The sequence below is a fragment of the Syngnathus typhle genome, linkage group LG16 (assembly GCF_033458585.1).
Source record: "Syngnathus typhle isolate RoL2023-S1 ecotype Sweden linkage group LG16, RoL_Styp_1.0, whole genome shotgun sequence".
In the NCBI taxonomy this organism is placed as follows: domain Eukaryota; kingdom Metazoa; phylum Chordata; class Actinopteri; order Syngnathiformes; family Syngnathidae; genus Syngnathus; species Syngnathus typhle.
The window spans coordinates 11,801,867-11,819,719 of NC_083753.1; the positions used below are offsets into that span (position 1 = coordinate 11,801,867).

Sequence of the window (17,853 nt, forward strand, 5' to 3'; positions counted from 1 at the left end):
GGAAACTGAGAAACGGAGCGTGTAATTTGAAGCAATGCAGGCAATGGACGCGCTCGTAGCTACTTCAAGCTACTTGGTGCCAGCCCCGCAAAGGCTTCCGTTGTGAGATTGTTTTGCGGTTAAAATGTTTGAGTTTAGGCTCCCAAACCGGACCATTATAAGGTTCGGCGGTGTTGCCCTTGCTCAGATTAATCTGTTCAGTTGCCTTGCCCTGTGGGGCACCCGGAGATGCAGGGACAAACCCTTCGCGACAGCCAAAGCTGATCACCATGCCGGGTGCTTTCCCACACGGACCTGAACTCGGCGGAGTGCATGCTCGGAACTTTTTTCGGAACCATTAAATTTAGGCTGTAAATCGGGGTAACCTCCCTCCCACGCCTGCTGAAAGTCCGAGCAAAAAACAGCAGGCTCGGCGTAAACCGTACGGGAGAGGCGTTAAGTTAGGGTTAGTCAACACTCCGCAACGTGAATGTTGCTGGGGTGCCTTATTTATAGACGCAGTATCTCTGACGTCATCCGAGTGCGCCCGTTCATTCACTAAACTTTATTGACAAAATTGTTTACTTTGATATGGCGTAAAATACTTTACATAAATATCCTGACAATAATTGAAATAACAGTAACAGTCATTCAAGCAAAAACAAAGTTGAACTCGAACAGTTTGTCTTCTTAGGAAGCAAACGATGGGTGTGACACAAATGCAGTTTGATCAGTCACAATGTACAACTAATCTAACATCTAATCCAATATAAATCTAACATAAATTTACAAATGATTAATTGACTGACATGTAGTATATTATTTTGGTCTTCTACGCTTTTGGTCTTCTTCGTGCTTTGTCAACTGACCTCATCCGAGTTCATGAACTTTCGTTAGTTCAGGCACAGCTGATTAATTTCATTACAAATCTGTGCCACTTTAGTGCCATTGCTGCCCTCTAGCGCTCACTTTTGAAAACGGAATATGTTGACGTCAATATCCGCGACGGATCGTGCGACAGACATGCGACAAAACACAGTTACTGAGGACTCACAAATCTAAGTTCGATATTTCTAGTTTGAGTTAGTTTTAAAAAAAGTGTCATAAAAAGTGAAAAGATTGACGCTGAGCAAGTAGAGGGGCGGCTAACCTCGGGTGGTTGTTTACTAAAGTCTTGTCTTACTATTTCTCGTCTGAGTGTGACAGGACTGAGAAAGGCTGCCATGTAGACGCGGCAGAAGAATGAGTGGTCAATTCTTTCCCACAGAGGGCACAGATGACCACACGGTCCAACAGGAAAATGAATTGGAGGCGCTCGCATCCATTTTCGAGAAAGACTTCCAGGATCTGCGCCAAAACGATCCGTGGAAGGTAACTGTGAGGCACCACCGTTACTATTGGCGATCACGCCCTACAAATCAATACTGTACTGTGTATAATCCTTCGCTTGTCTCCTAGGTGAAAAGACCTCCTGAGGTGCACCTCTGTTTGCGCCCAAAAGGTCTGAACTATGGCCAGGAATGTTACGTGACAGTGGAACTTCAAGTCAAATGCCCATCCAACTACCCTGACGTGTGAGTGCCAATCTTAGATATTTACATTCCTAGCTGTGAATATTTACATCAAAGTATGTTACAGTTGTAGTTGCTTCAACAACCCCTTCATCACTGTGTATTGAGTTTGACAATATCTCAAGCTCATCTCGACTTTGACAGTTCCAAACAAGGCACTTTCAAATGGCATATGCCACAGGTGTCAAACTCAAGGCCCGGGGCCCAGATACGGCCCGCCACATCATTTTATGTGGCCCGCGAAGACAAATTGTGCATCAAATTTGTGTGTCATTACTAGAATTGCAAATTGTCTTCTCTTTTAATAACATCTTTTTTTTAAAATATTTGACCAGTTTTTACTCGTCTGATTTGAAAACGAGTTATTTGTCTGTTTTATATAATATGAGGTGCTCATACATTTATTTGGGTTGACAGTCATAATGGACCTCCGAAAGAAGCTTTGACTACAATGCGGCCCGCCAAAAAAATGAGTTTGACACCCCTGGCATAAGCTTTTGACCACTTGTTTTAAACAGTATTAAATCATTCATTGATTTCTATTCTTGATTTATTAATCAATGATTTGAGTTGTAATGAAGACAATCCCTGAGATATGAATTTGGCAAATTAAGGAGTTTCATTTAATAAATCAGTTTTATTACACTCTACTTTTGGAGAATCATCAACATGTTTGAGTCAGGTGGTACTCACTTACTCAATTAGGGGTACAGCTATTGATTATATGATATTTGACTAATCTAGTAACATTGTAAAAGCTTTAAAATGCAACCATTAAAAATGCAAACATAAAATACCTGAGTAAATGATTGTACATAGTTCCGGGCACACATTTACGCAGTTTAGTGGGAATAAATGAATCATTTGAATCACTTGATGAATCTTTCCAGCCCTAAACTCAAGTCATCTTTCATGGTTGTTGTGCAGGCCTCCAGAGCTGGAGCTGATGAATGCCAAAGGTCTGTCAAATGATAACCTGCAGAACCTTCAGAGCGAGCTCACCAAGCTGGCAGCGGCACGATGCGGAGAGGTGAGAGCAAACACACACACGTGTGAACGTACACGTCTTGTCTGACACGGGTAAACCTGCCTCTCGACACCCAGGTGATGATTTACGAGCTTGCAGACCACATCCAGGGTTTCCTGTGCGAGCACAACAAACCTCCCCCACGCTCCTTCCACGAGGAGATGCTGAAGAACCTTCGCAAACAACAGGAGAAACGGGACCTGGAGGAGCAGAAGAGGAGAGACCAGCGACGCAAGCAAGAGGAGGACATGGTTAGCAATTATTATTATTTTTTTTAATAAATGACAAACAAAATGAAAATCACCATCATTTTTGTTCAGTATTATAATCAAAGTGTTTAATCACAAAACATGAAGAAGAAAAAAAAAAGTGCATATGTGGTGGGATCCAATTGTTTTGTAGCAGTTTTGTTGGAATAGGAATTGACAACTGTTTTCTCTCTTAGGAAAAAGAAATAATGGCTGAAATCCAGAGACGAGAGGAGGAAAAACGAGAGGAAAAAAGAAGAAAGGAGATTGCCAAACAGGTCTCAGAGCTTCAACAGTTAAAATTTGAAGCACAACATTTCGATTTTATGCTGGGCTAATCTTAATAGGAGCGACTTGAGAGTATGGGGCTACCCATCCCTGCTAGCATGCTGGCAAAGAGCCCACCCAGTGAATGTGGAACTCCTCCTGACATCACCGACACCAAGAAATGGATCCCAAACCGCCGACGGAATAACTCAACTACACGTCACAGGTATCCACCTAAACATTCAAATTTCAGGGTTATTTTTATCCGAAAATATTGCCATTATGTTCTTTATCCAACTGCCAGACGTGAGACAATCAATGAAGACAGTCCACACACACAGGAACGTCTTCATTTCAACAGCAGCACCTTTGGAGAACTCCATGTCCACAAAGGGAGACATTTAGGTGAGTAGTGGGATTACAACTCCAAATTTGGACTGTTTGTTAATTGTGTGTGTTCATGTTACAGGAGTGAGTGAGAGGCTCGGCCGCAACGTTTATAATGCCTTTGAGGTGAACTCAGGTGACTTTGCAGTCATTTATGAGTGGTCACTACGCTGGAACAAGAAAATGGGCAAGTTCTTCACCAGTCTGGAGAAAGAAAAGATTGAGAACTGCAAAAAGCAGGCGAGTACAGCAAGATATTTTTATGGATGTTGTGCTGCCATGTAAATAAATTCACATGAGGTATCTAGGGTCAAAGTTCATGCAAACAACAAATATTGCAACTCATCAGTTGCAATAAAAAATAAAAAAAAACTCTGACTAGGCCGCTTGATTATGAACAAAATATTAATCAGGATTATTTTGGAAATCACAATTATTCAAACAATTATTTTTGTTGGGGTACAAAACAGTAACATGTTTAAACATTAAAAAAAAAAAAAAAAGAGTTTATTTAAAACCCTATAATTATGTCAATTCATTTTGGAGCAAACAAAACGAAAACATATTGATTTTAAATTTAAAAAAAAGATACAAATGTATGAATTCAAATATGCTTTCGCTGTATGAACAAACATTGGATATTAATGCACGATAATCTTTTTTTTTAATATAAAGATGATTACTTAATACCTAACAATTTTGTAATCGTGGAGTGTAATAATCGTGATTGTAATTGAATTCCGATTAATCGCACAGCCCTACTGCTGACTTAATTGTGAAGGTATTTTTGGGACTTATGAATAGCAGCTGAATATTTTACTTGCTAGCTTTTACAAAAGTCAGAGCTGTTGGCTAAGTTTGACACTAAACCTCTCTGAAGATCCATGCGGCAGAAAACGAATTCAACTCCCTCCTGCGTCTTGAGCACCCAAACCTAGTGCACTACAGGGCGCTGAACTCCAGCGAGAAGGAAGATTGCCTCTTGGTGGACATTCTGGTTGAGCATGTGGCCGGCAGCAACTTGAACCAAAGCCTCCTCGATCACTCCCCCGTCCCTCTGGACAAACTCTGCCATTATACGGCTCAGCTGCTGGCAGCTCTCGACTACCTACACTCAAACTCGGTGGTCCACAAACAATTGGGGGCCTCCAGTGTGCTGTTGGACTCCGAGGGCAACGTTCGATTGACTGATTACAGCTTATCCAAGAAATTCTCAGATATCTGTAAAGAGGATATTTTTGAGCAGGCGCACGTGCATTTCTCTGACGGCACCGTGATGCCCACCAAGACGGGCAAAAAGGGGGACGTGTGGAACTTGGGGCTGATGTTGCTGGCTCTAAGTCAAGGCAAAGAGGTGAAAGAGTATCCGGTAATCGTGCCCACCACCCTGCCTGCTGACTTCAAGGACTTCCTCCATAAGTGCGTATCGATTTATAGCAAGAAATACACATTTATTTTTGTATGTTTGCATTCTGAAAAAATCAAGTCGTTAAAAAAAATCTCTATTTATAAGTGACGATAATTGAAGAGATTTATGGTCCATACCTTTAGAATTTAGATTGTTGCAACTCAATGCCAGTAATCAATGCACACTGTGGCCTCATAGGTGCGTCTGCCCGAATGATTTCGATCGATGGACAACCCAGCAACTATTGGATCACAACTTCCTTAAGTCTCCATCACCTAAAAACCAGCCTCAGTTCCAGGACAGCAGTCCCGAAGGTGAATGTATGAATGTTATAAGAACAAACGGCGGCCTCATCAGGTACAACTGGACGTTAAAAAACATCACACATAGTAATATCAAGCTTTTATATCATTGTCAAAGAGGTGTCTGTTTAATATTAGGACTGCAAGCAACATTCTTTTAAATAATTAATCGTTAAATTGGATCAGAAAATATTTTGATGTCCATCCCTTTTTTTAATTAATTTTTTTATTTTTAAAAATAGGACATCATTTCAAATTGATAGTGCATAAAAAACACATTATGATTCCAGTTATAATTTGGTCCGTTACAATCGGTGCACCTCTTTTAAATATTATAGTGGATGTGATGTGACAGGGTTATGATGTTGAGATTGTCATTCTAAAACAAATCTCATCCCTTTTTACCTCAGATCTCGCTGTGGACTTTGCATCATCCGTAATCCTGCGTAGCCACATCCTCAATGCTCCATTCATTCCTGGAATTCAGAGGCCGTTTTCTCGCTACTTTAATGAGTTTAAGGAACTCCAACATTTGGGCAAAGGGGCCTTTGGTGCTGTGATTAAGGTATTTTCTTTAGATACATAGAAAATGTCATCTCTTGCATGTATTGTATATGAGCATTTTCGACCTTCTCATTTAGGTTCAGAACAATCTTGATGGTTGCTACTATGCTGTGAAGCGCATCCAGGTCAACCCTGCCAGCAAGCAATTCCGACGCATTAAAGGCGAAGTGACTTTACTGTCGCGTCTCAACCATGAGAACATTGTGCGTTACTACAACGCGTGGATCGAGAAGAGCGAAATGCCCGTCGGAGGGATGCCGAGCAACACCGATAGCTCGGAGCCTCCGAGCACTCCCGAAAAGCCATCCCCGGTCCGGAAACCTCTGCCCCGGCTCAACGAGCTTGGTCTTGCTGACAACGTGGAGGACATTGCGCCACCTCCAGCCCTGTCTAGCTCGGTGGAATGGTCCACGTCGATTGAAAGGCCCTCCGGTGTTAAATGTGGTCGACACCAGTCAAGCGATGATGATGACGATGATGAGGAGGAAGATGTGTTTGGCGCCTCTTTTTTGTGAGTTCATTTTAAAGTTGACAGCGCAAACTCATAATGCATCACTGAAGTTTTTTTTCTCCCATTCAGACCATCAGATGACTCCATCAGCGGTATCATCTTTGACAATGGAGACGATAGCACAGATGAGATGTCGCAGGTTTGAATGTTTCTTGTGATGAACTTGTGTTTGTCAGTATAACAGATGCGTGATTGTTTTTGCAGGGTGAGCCAAACAAAGGCCTGGCAAGAGAAACAACGGAGAGTACGGACTCTGATCGACCTTTTGTCACGGTGCATTGCTTGTACATACAAGTAAGCGTTGGCTAGACGCAACATGATTACCACTATGTGTCGGTCCGAAATTTATGAACCATGTGACCATGTTCATAACCAGATGGAATACTGTGAAAAAAGCACTTTGCGTGACACAATTGACCAAGGTCTTCATCAGGACCAGAATCGGCTCTGGAGGCTCTTCAGGGAAATCCTCGACGGTCTCTCTTACATTCATGAACAGGTTTTACTCACCGACAGACACATTTGAACTATATTTTCTTCCTGATTGAGTTTCAGATGATCAAATGGTCACATTTATCCTTTTCCTAAGGGGATGATTCACAGAGACTTGAAGCCTGTCAACATCTTCCTTGACTTTGAAGATCATGTGAAGATCGGGGATTTTGGCCTGGCTACGGACCATCCGGCCACTGTGGTAATTGTTATTCTGTACATTACGCATCTTGCTTAACTTTTTTTTTTAGCTGAAATGGCTGTCATGTGAATGCATATTTAACAAATGCTTGCTCTCTCCCAGGCTGCAGGTAAATTTGAAGTGGAAGAGAGCGGCTCTGCAGCACTGCAAAAACTGGACCCAACAGGTGCACAAACCCTTAAAAATATCTTTGCCTCCACTCCCCCTTTTTTCTTTTTTTTTTTTATAAAATACACCCTCTGAATTTTTTCCAACTTTTTTTATTGACTGTAGGAAACCTGACTGGCATGGTTGGTACAGCTCTCTATGTCAGCCCTGAAGTTCAAGGAAACACCAAAGCCACCTACAATCAAGTAAGGTTTTTGTATTTTGCTTGTAATCTTGATCAAATTTTATGGAAATGTAGCTGGCCTTGTGTTTTTTTTGTTTTTTGTTTGTGACGATGCACTGTAGATATTGTTTTGTCTGCTCTCAGAAAGTTGATTTGTTCAGCCTCGGCATCATACTCTTCGAGATGTCTTACCGACCGATGATCACTGGGGCCGAGCGCATTTCAGTCTTGAGCCAGCTCCGTGTGGTACGTGCACAACTGAGATTCATCTTGAGCTATTCGGGCCATGGTACTTCATTGCCTTTCTTTCTGCAGGAGGCCATTCATTTCCCTGACGACTACAGTGAATATGAGCAAGGAACGCAGGTGAAGAATATTTTGACACAGCATTCAAATTGTCTTTTCCACGTCAACCCAAATTGATGTGTTGTGATTCTATCTGTCACGCCAGAGAAAAGTGATCGAGTGGCTCCTGAAGCATGACCCTGCGCTGCGGCCTACTGCGCAGGAGCTGCTCAAAAGTGAACTTCTGCCTCCGCCCCAGATGGAGGAGTCCGAGCTACATGAAGTCTTACAGCACACTATGGCCAATATCAATTGCAAAGCTTACCGCAGCATGGTGGCCCAGTTGTTTGCTCAGATTAATTCACCAGTCATGGATTTCACCTACGATATAGACCTTCACAAGGTATGATGTTGCCTATGAGTTTCTGAATGGGGCTATTTAGCACAAACAATTCCTCTTCTTCGCCTTTAGATGTCACTGTGGCCTAGAGGAGGAAACCCAATCGTCATGTGGCCTGAAAAGGGCATGTTCATGCTTCTTGCGTGTCTTCTGATCCTTAACAGAGGCTGTTTGTTTTGTCCCCCTCCAGGGCAGCTTCAGCTTCAGCAGCGCCAAATTGCAGCAGTATGTGTACGAGACGATCACCAGGATTTTCAAGAAGCACAGTGAGTGTGGAAGGTTTGCGCACGTGGGAAGCTGACATCCATCTGCAAACCTTTGAGACTCAAACATCTGCTCGGTTGAACGTCACATGAACAACAATAAACGCACTGTTACAAAGAACATCAGTTGACACACGGACCCGTGTTTTACTGCATTTGTGCAAACTACTGATTGTCCCCAGCTGTACTCAGTTGTTCATGCTCATTTTGGATCTCCTCACATGCGTCACTTCTTTCAAGGTGAAGGTCATGTTGTCCTTTGCGTACGCTTACAGCGCTGTGTGATGTTTGTCGTCAGGTGCAGTACGCCTGCAGACCCCGCTGCTGCTTCCCAGACACAGGAAGCTCTGTGAAGGCAGCGAGCCGGCCTGCTTCATGGACCACAGTGGTATGCTGGTGACGCTGCCCCACAACCTTCGTGTAAGCCTCGCGCACTTTGCACAGCACAACCGTACTGCGTCAAATCTACGCAGAAAAGGAACAATTAATTTCCCGTTGTGCTGACTCACACAGTCAACAAGAAACTATGTGGACTAAGTAGTTGATTGATTCCTGCAAGATGTGAACCGTCATTATTAATTATGTGAATGCGTCCAACAACTTTTCTTTTTTCTAGATGGCATTTGCAAGATATGTTGCCCGAAACAACATAACACATCTAAAAAGGTAAAACTTTAACCTGGGATGAGCAAGGTTTTGTATTAGAAATGATCATCAAAGAAAAACATGGAAAGATCATATAAGATCGTTCATTAATTTGGTTTGGTTTCCATTTTTTGTCATTTTTGTTAACTCAAAAGAAGCTTGTGTTAATGTGTTTCTCTTTTCTAAGGTACAGCATTGATCGCGTGTTTCGACCCAGGAAGCTGGATCGCGCTCACCCAAGGGAGCTTCTGGAGTGCGCCTTTGACATCATCACACCCGTCACCAACAGCCTGCTCCCAGATGCCGAGACTATTTACACCATCTCCGAAATAGTCCAGGAATTCCCTGCACTTCAGGTTGCTCCCCTTTTACCATATTTGAAATAACTCAAGTGTCAGTATGCGCTTCGCCGCCTCACCTTGCTTCATTTCTAGACAGTACATTGTGTCGACTGGCTTCGACATGTCCTTGTCCTCGCCAACGGATGCCGTCATCTCAACCTGTGTTGTTTGTTTTCCTTCTCCCTTAAACGTCCCACTCGCATGCCTAACATACCAAGCTGTTGAGGAAGTCAGACAGATTTACACCATGTTTATTATATACACCCTAAATCAGTTTGGCACAGCTTCCTCCCCTCCCTCTCTGTAAAATCCATTTCCTGTCCACACTTCCCAATGCTGCCTGTTCTGACCGGTGTGTCTCTTGAACTCAATCAACCCAGGTTCAGCCTCTGCAGGGGTCCTCCAAGCCACCCAACTCGGTGTGAAAGATTTTAAATAAAATTTACAAGTAGAGCAGGGTGGTCATAATTCGACATTGGTGTTTGTCCATTTGGCTGTGGTAGTTGGTGAGATTTTTTTTTTAAGTCTCTCCTGTTATTAAATTGATAATCGTGCTTCCTCTTTGTTAATGAGAAATTATTTTGCATTGCAGTCTTTGTTGGAAATTTATTTTTACCCCTTCACAATTCCAGGAGAGGAATTACAACATTTATTTGAACCATACAAGTTTGCTGAAGGCCATCCTGCTTCACAGTGGAATCCCTGAGGACAAACTAAACCAGGCCTCCAACATACTATGTGAAGCCATGGTCAGTAACTGTCTCACATGTATCACAGATGTTGCCCATGTGTGTCTTTAGCAGGTTCTTCACCAATATTTGTTGAATCTAATGTCCTGTTCTTGATTTTTACCCCAGAGTGAAAAGCTGACCAAACGTGAGGTAGAGGCGAAGTTCTGCAACTTTTCACTGTCAACAAACAGTGTGAGTGTCCGCCAGGTGTTTTTGTTGTTGGGAAAAATAATCCCACAGCAGCGTCCCTCTTATCTGCTGAACTTTTTTTTTTTTTGTGTAAAGTTGCAGGTGTTGTACAAGTATATTGAACAGAAGGGGACCCTAAAAGAAGTGGCACCATTACTGATTTCACTTACCAAGCAGAAGACGGCCGTCATGCAAATGGCCAAGCAGGGACTCAAAGATCTGGAGGAGGTTACGGTGCTACTTCAAAGACTTGGAGTGAAACTGCCAGTAAGGATGTTAAATGGATCAACTATACACGGTGGCTTTTAAAACCCTTGGTTCTAATGCCAGATTTTTTCTGATGAGAAAAAAAATTAAGTAAGAAAATGTGTTTGCATAAGTGTGCACCCCCTATCATAACCAGGGATGCAGCTCTAACAGGTTAAAAGGGAGTCAGCCCAAATAAATTACCCCAAATAAATGTAATCTCTTGTAATTGATTTCTCCTGACATTTATATTGCTTACTAGCAGAATCCCGACTTTTTGTTGACTAAGATTTTGAAATGTTCATAATTATGTACATGTTGACTAAGGCTCCAGTGGTAGCTGAAGAAAAACAACCGAAAGCATTATGCTCCCCCCAGCATGCTTCACAGTAGGTATGGTGTTCTTTTGGTGATAAGCAATGTTGTTTGTGCCAAGCATACCACTCGGAGCCTGTCATATCCTCATTTATGAGGGTGTGCCCATCCTGCAACCACATTATCTCAGTCATTAATTTTTACTTCCCCTCTTTAGATGATTTTATTTGTTTCTGTTGTTCATATGTATCTTGGGTGAAATTTGTGTTGGGGGAAAAAAAGTTATGAAATGATTTATCTTTGTATCAAAGAAATCTGGTATTTGAACAGAGATTGTTTTTGACCCTATTTAATGTACATTTGGTCTCTCTACAGGTGATAGTCAATTTAGGTTTAGTGTACAAGGTGCAGCACCATTCTGGAATCATCTTCCAGTTTGTGGCCTTCATCAGGAAGCGCAAGCGGATAGTGCCAGACATACTTGCTGCTGGAGGACGCTACGACCACCTGGTAGTGTAAATGATAAGGGCATTCATTCATAGTTACTATTAGAAATTAAGTTCTGCATGACCAGTTTAAATATTTCAACTTAAACAATATTTCTGGATTAACATTAGTGATCCAGGGTGTCTTGATAAAGATTGACGTCTCTATTGGTAGATCCTGGAATTTCGTGGGCCTGCTTCCACAGTGCCAGTGCCTTCAGCAGTTGGTGCCAGCGTGGCGTTGGACAAAGTGTGTGCCGTGGTGGCCAGCATGGAGGAGCCAGTGAGACACCTACACATGCTAACATCTGACATAACAATAGAGTTGCATACAAGGATTCATATCTAATGCCTTCACTTTTTTTTTTTTTGCTCTGTTTCCCAGCCATCAGTGAGTTCTTGTGATGTCCTCGTGGTCCCTGTGGGACATACCTGCATGTCCAGGGCCATCAGTGTTGTCCAGAAGCTGTGGAGCAACGGTGTTTCTGCAGACATTGCCTACGATGTTTCACAGGTTTGTGTCAATTGAATGGTGACATTTACTCCACATTATATAGATTTTGGATATTATAATGGGATGAAAGTACCTTAGCATCTTTTTCACAACACTTACTGGTAAACAATATTTTTTTTCTCTACACCCCAGATAATATCCCCTCCTCCACCCTGATTTTTGATCTTTTTTTAAAAAAAATTGGTTATTCTTGAGCAATTGTGGTAATTGTAGTATTCACAATATATTTCTGATAACACATTGTGTAAACTTGTTCTTCCAAATATTTTATCAGTAAATGATGTTGCAGCACATCAATGCATTTAGGCATGTCATCCACTGACATGAAACTTAAGAGGCTGTGATAAGTGTTGAACTGCAGCCAGCGCTTTTTTGTTAGCTTGGCAATTTTGAACCTAATGATAAGGTCTTAGTGCTATTTGGAAGGAATTCTGCCCCTTTTTCTTGCTGATAAGAATGAGAAGTCGTATAACTGTCAGCACTTAATGGAGCCTTATCATTCTAATACAGATGACAATATCAGCAAATATAAATTGCAAGTAGTATGAGCCTAAGAACACTCATAAAAATATATTTTTGACCCATTATGAAGAGGCCAAGTACTAATCCCAATTCTAATTATTATGTCTCTGTTAAACAAAGCTCTCTTTTTTTTCCCCCTGCTCTCTGATCAGAAAATAAGAAATCTGCACTACACTGCAGCACCGTAAAATCATATTTGAGTTCAAGCGGTCAGGGAAACTTTCTTTTTAAAAGAAAACGAGTTTGTGAATCCCACCCAACAACTTTTCATCCCACAGCAACCTCCCAATAAATACTTTATGGGGCAGAATCAGAAACTGTAAACAACAAGCTGATGAGTTGGGCATTGCATTTTAGGGGCTTGCTAGTGGAAACACGCTGTGATTGGAAAAAAAAAAAAAAAAGAAACCTGAGTCCTGATGCCTCTTTCACTTTCCACAAGTATATTTGAGAAGTTCAAGTACATATATGTAAACCCTGCCCACATGTTTTTCCCCCCTTTATGTTTTATTTGAATGTTCCACTCCTGACAGTGTTTACATTTCAAGTCCTTTGCAATGACATGGGACATAAATGGCCAGCCTTTCTGCTTCAAAGCCCCCCAGAAACAAATTAGGAAGAGTTTGTTTCTGGCTGGAAATAAGCAACCCTCTCTAATTGTCAAAAGTGTTTGTGTGGGTTTTTAGCTGATTACGTGTGCAGCCCAGTACCCAAATAAGTGGTGAGACTTTGAGAACAGCTTATTCAGATTAAGCTTTTGTTAGCTGCCATCACATGGCAAAGTCTCACAGCAACAATTATAGCATACTTCCAGTTTGCCTAATAAGCCAAATAAGGCTTTGATACATTATCTGTAACCTTTGGTTGACATCAGAGGATGTTGTAAGTTTTTAGAAGTACAAGTTTACACTAATGTGATGCTCACTCTTTGTACTCAGAGGACTGCAGGGATTGTTCATGAACCACATGATCAGTGTTGTTTTTTCCCCTTGTCAAAGCATACAGTGTACACACTGGCGAGGCATAATTTGAGATCGCTGATTTCCATGTTTGTCTCATTCCAAGGGAAACTAAAATTGAGCAATTTTTGTATGTGTTAGTCTCAGGAGACCTTGATGGACCATTGCCGGGTGGCTGGGATCACATGCATGGCTATGGTATCTGACAAAGAGGGTAACTACGTGAAGGTAAAAGTGAAGAACTTATTTAAGCATTAAAAAAATGGAAAAAAAATCTGTCAATTACACTTTTTTTTTCGTGCAAAATTTTAGACTGTCAAAATCTCTTTTCTAGTGTAGTTGAATATTACGTGCAGGAAGTTACCAATATGCTATGGAGCAAAGCCAAATAGTTTCTCCAGACTTGTCGTGTCTAAAGCATCTGTTCTTCAGTTTGTCAACACTTGACTTTCGAAGACACCAAAGCACATCTTTAAGTTGTTTAATCAATCCTCAGGTCAAATCCTTAGAGAAGGACAGACAGTCGGAGAAAAGAGTTCCTGAGTTGGAAGTGGTGGAGCACATCATTCAGAAATTTCGGACCAAATTCTTAGAGGAAAGATACATCAGGTAAAGTGATTATTTTCTGCCTTCAAATGTTGCTTTCATTTCTGGGAAGCTCGATACAAGTTGTTCCTTGTGCTCTTGCAGGGAAATATCTGAAAGCATAGGCCAAAACGCTAAAGGCTCCCAGATCAACACCACAGGTACGAGGCACACACACACACAAACACACACACACCCCTTCCTCTGTTTACACTCAATGCTGATGTGAAGCGTTAACACATTTAACAGTTGTACCTTTGTTTCCCTGCAGACTGCTGAGTTACTTTCATGTTTCCAAAGTTGAACGTTATAAAGCAGGGATTAACCCACAAGTGTCAAACTCAAGGCCCGGGGGTCAGATACGACCTGCCACATCATTTTATATGGCCCGCGAAGACAAATTGTGCATCAAATTCGTGTCATTACTTGAATTGCAAATTGTCTTCACTTTTGATATCTTTTTTTAAAAAATATTTAACCAGTTTTTACTCGTCTGATTTGAAAACGAGTTATTTGTCAGTTTGTTTTGTAGCTTTTACTGTACGTAACGTGAGGTGCGCAAAGATTTATTTGGGTTGACAGTCATAATTGCCCTCCGAAAGAAGCTAGGACTACAATCCCTGAGTGATGAAAGATTAGCTGAGGCATTTAAGTTGTTGCATCACCCACACACAATTGCACAGTGTGTTATAACAATACTATAGATTGATCGCACAAGTGTGTGTATCTGTTTTTTTACTGCTGTCCCATTAGCTCATGTTTTACCTAGAACTTTTCTAAGCCTGTTTTGGAAAATTGAAGAACCTCCTGGTTTTTTTTTTTGGGCCCACAGGATCTTCTGAGCAGCATGGGAGCAGTTGCAGCATGAACATTAATGTGAATGTCATCAGTTCGGAGAAAGTGTCTGCCAGCGCAAGACGTCGCTTTGAGACTCAGGTAACTGAGGCGATGCATCCGTTGCCACGTTGACATGGAATAGTTTGGTTCAATGTCTAGTGGCACTCGACCATAACCCCGCCTCTTAAAGGCACACGCTGCACAATACGTAGAGTATTTTCAATATATTTTATGCTTGCAATTTGTTTCATGTGTCCAAATGTTTTAATGTCTGCTTTTTTAAAAAAAAATATTGCAGACTTTCACCTATTGTGGGAAAACTGCACATAACAGCATGAAGAAAAACCCCCATTATTTTTGTTTGTTTATGATTGTGCTTTTTCATTTTGACCATGCAAGGAATTCTTTTCTTCCACCCTTCTCCTTTTCTCCATTATTTTTGACTTTATCTTGCTCTCCCCCTCACTCAGATCCACACCAGATTGCAGACCCTTACAAACAGTTTGCAAAACAAGAGCAGTGACATTGAGGTTCTGGCAGTAAGTCATTTTGTTTGTTTACCCATACATCCACTCCCCCTTTTAGTACAGTCCCTCTTCATCTTTCCAATTCAAGTGTGACATCTCTATGTGATGAAAAGGGTTTTGATAGCCAAAGTATGAAACATCAGGAGGTGGAGTCCTTTTAGAGTTGTTTTACCTCATCCCAAGCTCCCCACTGAATCCAAACATGTCACTATACAATCCTCTCAACACATACTTCAATGTCCTCCTACCATTTTTTTGTGGTTGCTTCCTAGATTTAGTGCCAAGATATTTACACCATAAATCATCTTATTTACCTGTCATTGCATGATCCAAAAAGATGTTTGTCGTGCCCGCGGGACTCTGGACTGTATCAAGGTCTCATTCGTAAATATGACTTATTGAAACATCCCACGCCTAATCACCTTCATCCCACTAAACGGTCGCACAGGCTTCCAAGTCTTTGTTGTTGCATGTCAGCGGCCTGTTTGCATATCAGTCCGACTGGAACACAGCAGCACTCATTTTCCAATGATAGGCCCAAGAGGCAATTAGCCCCTTCCTGGGAAAGGGACACGGGCTGTTTTTCAAGCCAGCCAGGGGAAAGTGGAATTTTGAGTAATCGTGCTCCGAAAGAATTGTGCAACCCGTTGAGTGAGATTCTACAGAAGGCATTATTGTTCGCTAAATCGGCATTATTTGGAAACACAATGGCTTCTTAATGTACTTGTTTTTCTTTCCTGCAGGTGGACCTTCAGAAGGAAACTCTGATCAACTTCCTGTCTCTGGAGGTTGGTTCCCTTCGGACTTTGTCCAAAACATTTCAATAAAAGGCTACATCCTGGTGATGGGAGGAATGCAGTGGGTTGGGGCTGCCTGGAAAAAGTGGGCATCATAACTCAAGGACCCAGACAGGAAGAGGGGATCCCGTCTCCTTCCTTTAGCGTAGCCTCTGTTTAAGGAGGTGGTGTGAGGGAACACCCCTATTTTTCTTCCGTCACGTTCCAAACCTCTGGCCACAAGCCTCCTTCCAATAACTGCTGTGCAGAAAGAGTTGAGGCTTGGAAAGACATTTAATTATCATACATTGGAACCACAATCCAGAAGTTGCTGAAGCACCTCGTAAATTAGCAGGCCACCCACAACAAACTCCACCTAGCAGACAATACCTGTCTCTCTTCCACAGTTTGAGAATGAAGAGCAGTACCACAGCAGCGTGAAGACTCTTCTGTCACGTCTCCCCAAGCAGCGCTACCTGAAGGCCATCTGCGATGAGATTCACACTTTTAAAATGACCAAGAGGTGAGATTTGTCATCAGATGCCACCATTAATTAACCAAAATGTTTCAAATTTTGAGTAAAAGTGAAAGCAAGACTAAATCGGACATCCGTGACTAATCAGTTTCATGTTGGTAGCTGCCTAGAGTAAGCTAAATTTTCTTTTCTCCTCTCAATTGAGGCAATTCATTTAGCAAAGGAGAAAGTGGAACGCTTTTCAAAGCCCAGGTCAACGTGCGTAGCGAGGGAGCTCTATGTTGTGCATTCCCGTTTAATATTCTCAATCCCTCCAGCGATGCAAAATCCCCCGTCTTTGAGCCTCGAGTGTTGACACCCGCGAATGCCCCAAGAGATGATTTTCTCTTTCATGAATGATATTGTTGCAAAAAAAATTTGGAAAAAAAAAAATCAGCCTTGCAAGAGCACTCGGTTTTAATTTCCTGTTTATGTCTTCAATTTACTATTCAAGTGAATCGAAACTGGTAAAAGAACTTCACAATAGCAAAAGGGAATTTTGCAGGGGACTGAACATCTGTGTAGTTGTTTTTGTTGAAATTGAGAACTAAATAAACAAGGCCTAGTGAACAAGTTGGCGTTACCTGGCAGTAGCAAATCATAAAGTTGTTCAGGGCTTTCATAACTGACTTGAAGAAAGCATTTGTGCGCCGGATCAACTCCTCCCTACATAAATTTACAAATTATTTTAAGTGATTGAAGCTCCACATGTCTCCTTGCTTCTTAAATTCCATGTCTGACACGTGTTGTCCTTGCTTCAGGGTGGCCGTGGTGGTCTTGTACAGCTTGAAGGATGACTACTACAAGACCCTCCTGTGAAACCCATTGTGTTCCATGACCTGGGGCACTTCCTGCCGCCGGCCTGGGAAATAACACCTTCAGACTTGAATGTGTGCTTGGATATAAGGACAGGCACTGGCCCTCAAAGACACTTTTTTTTCTACCTTCATTATACCTCAGCTTTGTTGATGAAACTGTAGTGTCATGATACGAGGTTTGTGGACTTAAACATTGCCTTAATTGCATTATTGTTTTTTTTATTTTCACCTACAGCATTTTTCTTGTAATAAAGTGCAGGACTGAATGTAGGAATAAACCCTTTCCGAGCATGCTGTGTGCTTTTGTGTGTTCTTACCATTCTCACTCCAAAAAAAAAATCACTTTTCTTTCTAACATGTTTCAACCAAAATGTGGGAAAGTGAGAAATATGTTTACTTTATTGATCCTTCTGAAAAGAAATCCGTATCTTGAAGTTTAGGAGCAAGCTTTGACTGACAAGCCTGCACGACTTGTGTGCTTTCCTGGCTTTTATAAGGCTATTTGGTTAGATGAGAGACTTCTTGCCTTCTCATCTGAAATAATCTTGAAGAAACAGACTGCTTCTGCATAACACACTGGTGTCAAACCCAAGGCCCGGGGGCCAGATACGG

General features: G+C 41.7%; 1 protein-coding gene across 1 annotated transcript; it reads left to right on the plus strand.

Annotated features, from left to right (window-relative positions):
• Nucleotides 1–950: 950 nt before the first annotated feature.
• eif2ak4 (eukaryotic translation initiation factor 2 alpha kinase 4) lies at nucleotides 951–17,532 on the plus strand. The gene is made up of 39 exons (XM_061300845.1): nucleotides 951–1,350; nucleotides 1,438–1,553; nucleotides 2,478–2,580; nucleotides 2,655–2,828; nucleotides 3,023–3,103; nucleotides 3,173–3,318; nucleotides 3,397–3,497; nucleotides 3,562–3,719; nucleotides 4,360–4,898; nucleotides 5,086–5,201; nucleotides 5,600–5,754; nucleotides 5,831–6,264; nucleotides 6,334–6,403; nucleotides 6,469–6,558; nucleotides 6,641–6,763; nucleotides 6,854–6,958; nucleotides 7,061–7,124; nucleotides 7,232–7,311; nucleotides 7,434–7,535; nucleotides 7,605–7,655; nucleotides 7,741–7,977; nucleotides 8,165–8,240; nucleotides 8,536–8,657; nucleotides 8,854–8,903; nucleotides 9,070–9,238; nucleotides 9,856–9,972; nucleotides 10,081–10,146; nucleotides 10,240–10,410; nucleotides 11,080–11,214; nucleotides 11,365–11,472; nucleotides 11,575–11,703; nucleotides 13,326–13,412; nucleotides 13,681–13,793; nucleotides 13,875–13,930; nucleotides 14,602–14,705; nucleotides 15,077–15,145; nucleotides 15,877–15,921; nucleotides 16,317–16,432; nucleotides 17,185–17,532. The coding sequence occupies exons 1-39, from the start codon at nucleotides 1,222–1,224 to the stop codon at nucleotides 17,240–17,242; spliced, it is 4,965 nt and encodes a 1,654-aa protein (XP_061156829.1). The 5' UTR covers nucleotides 951–1,221; the 3' UTR covers nucleotides 17,243–17,532.
• The last annotated feature ends 321 nt before the right edge of the window (nucleotides 17,533–17,853 follow it).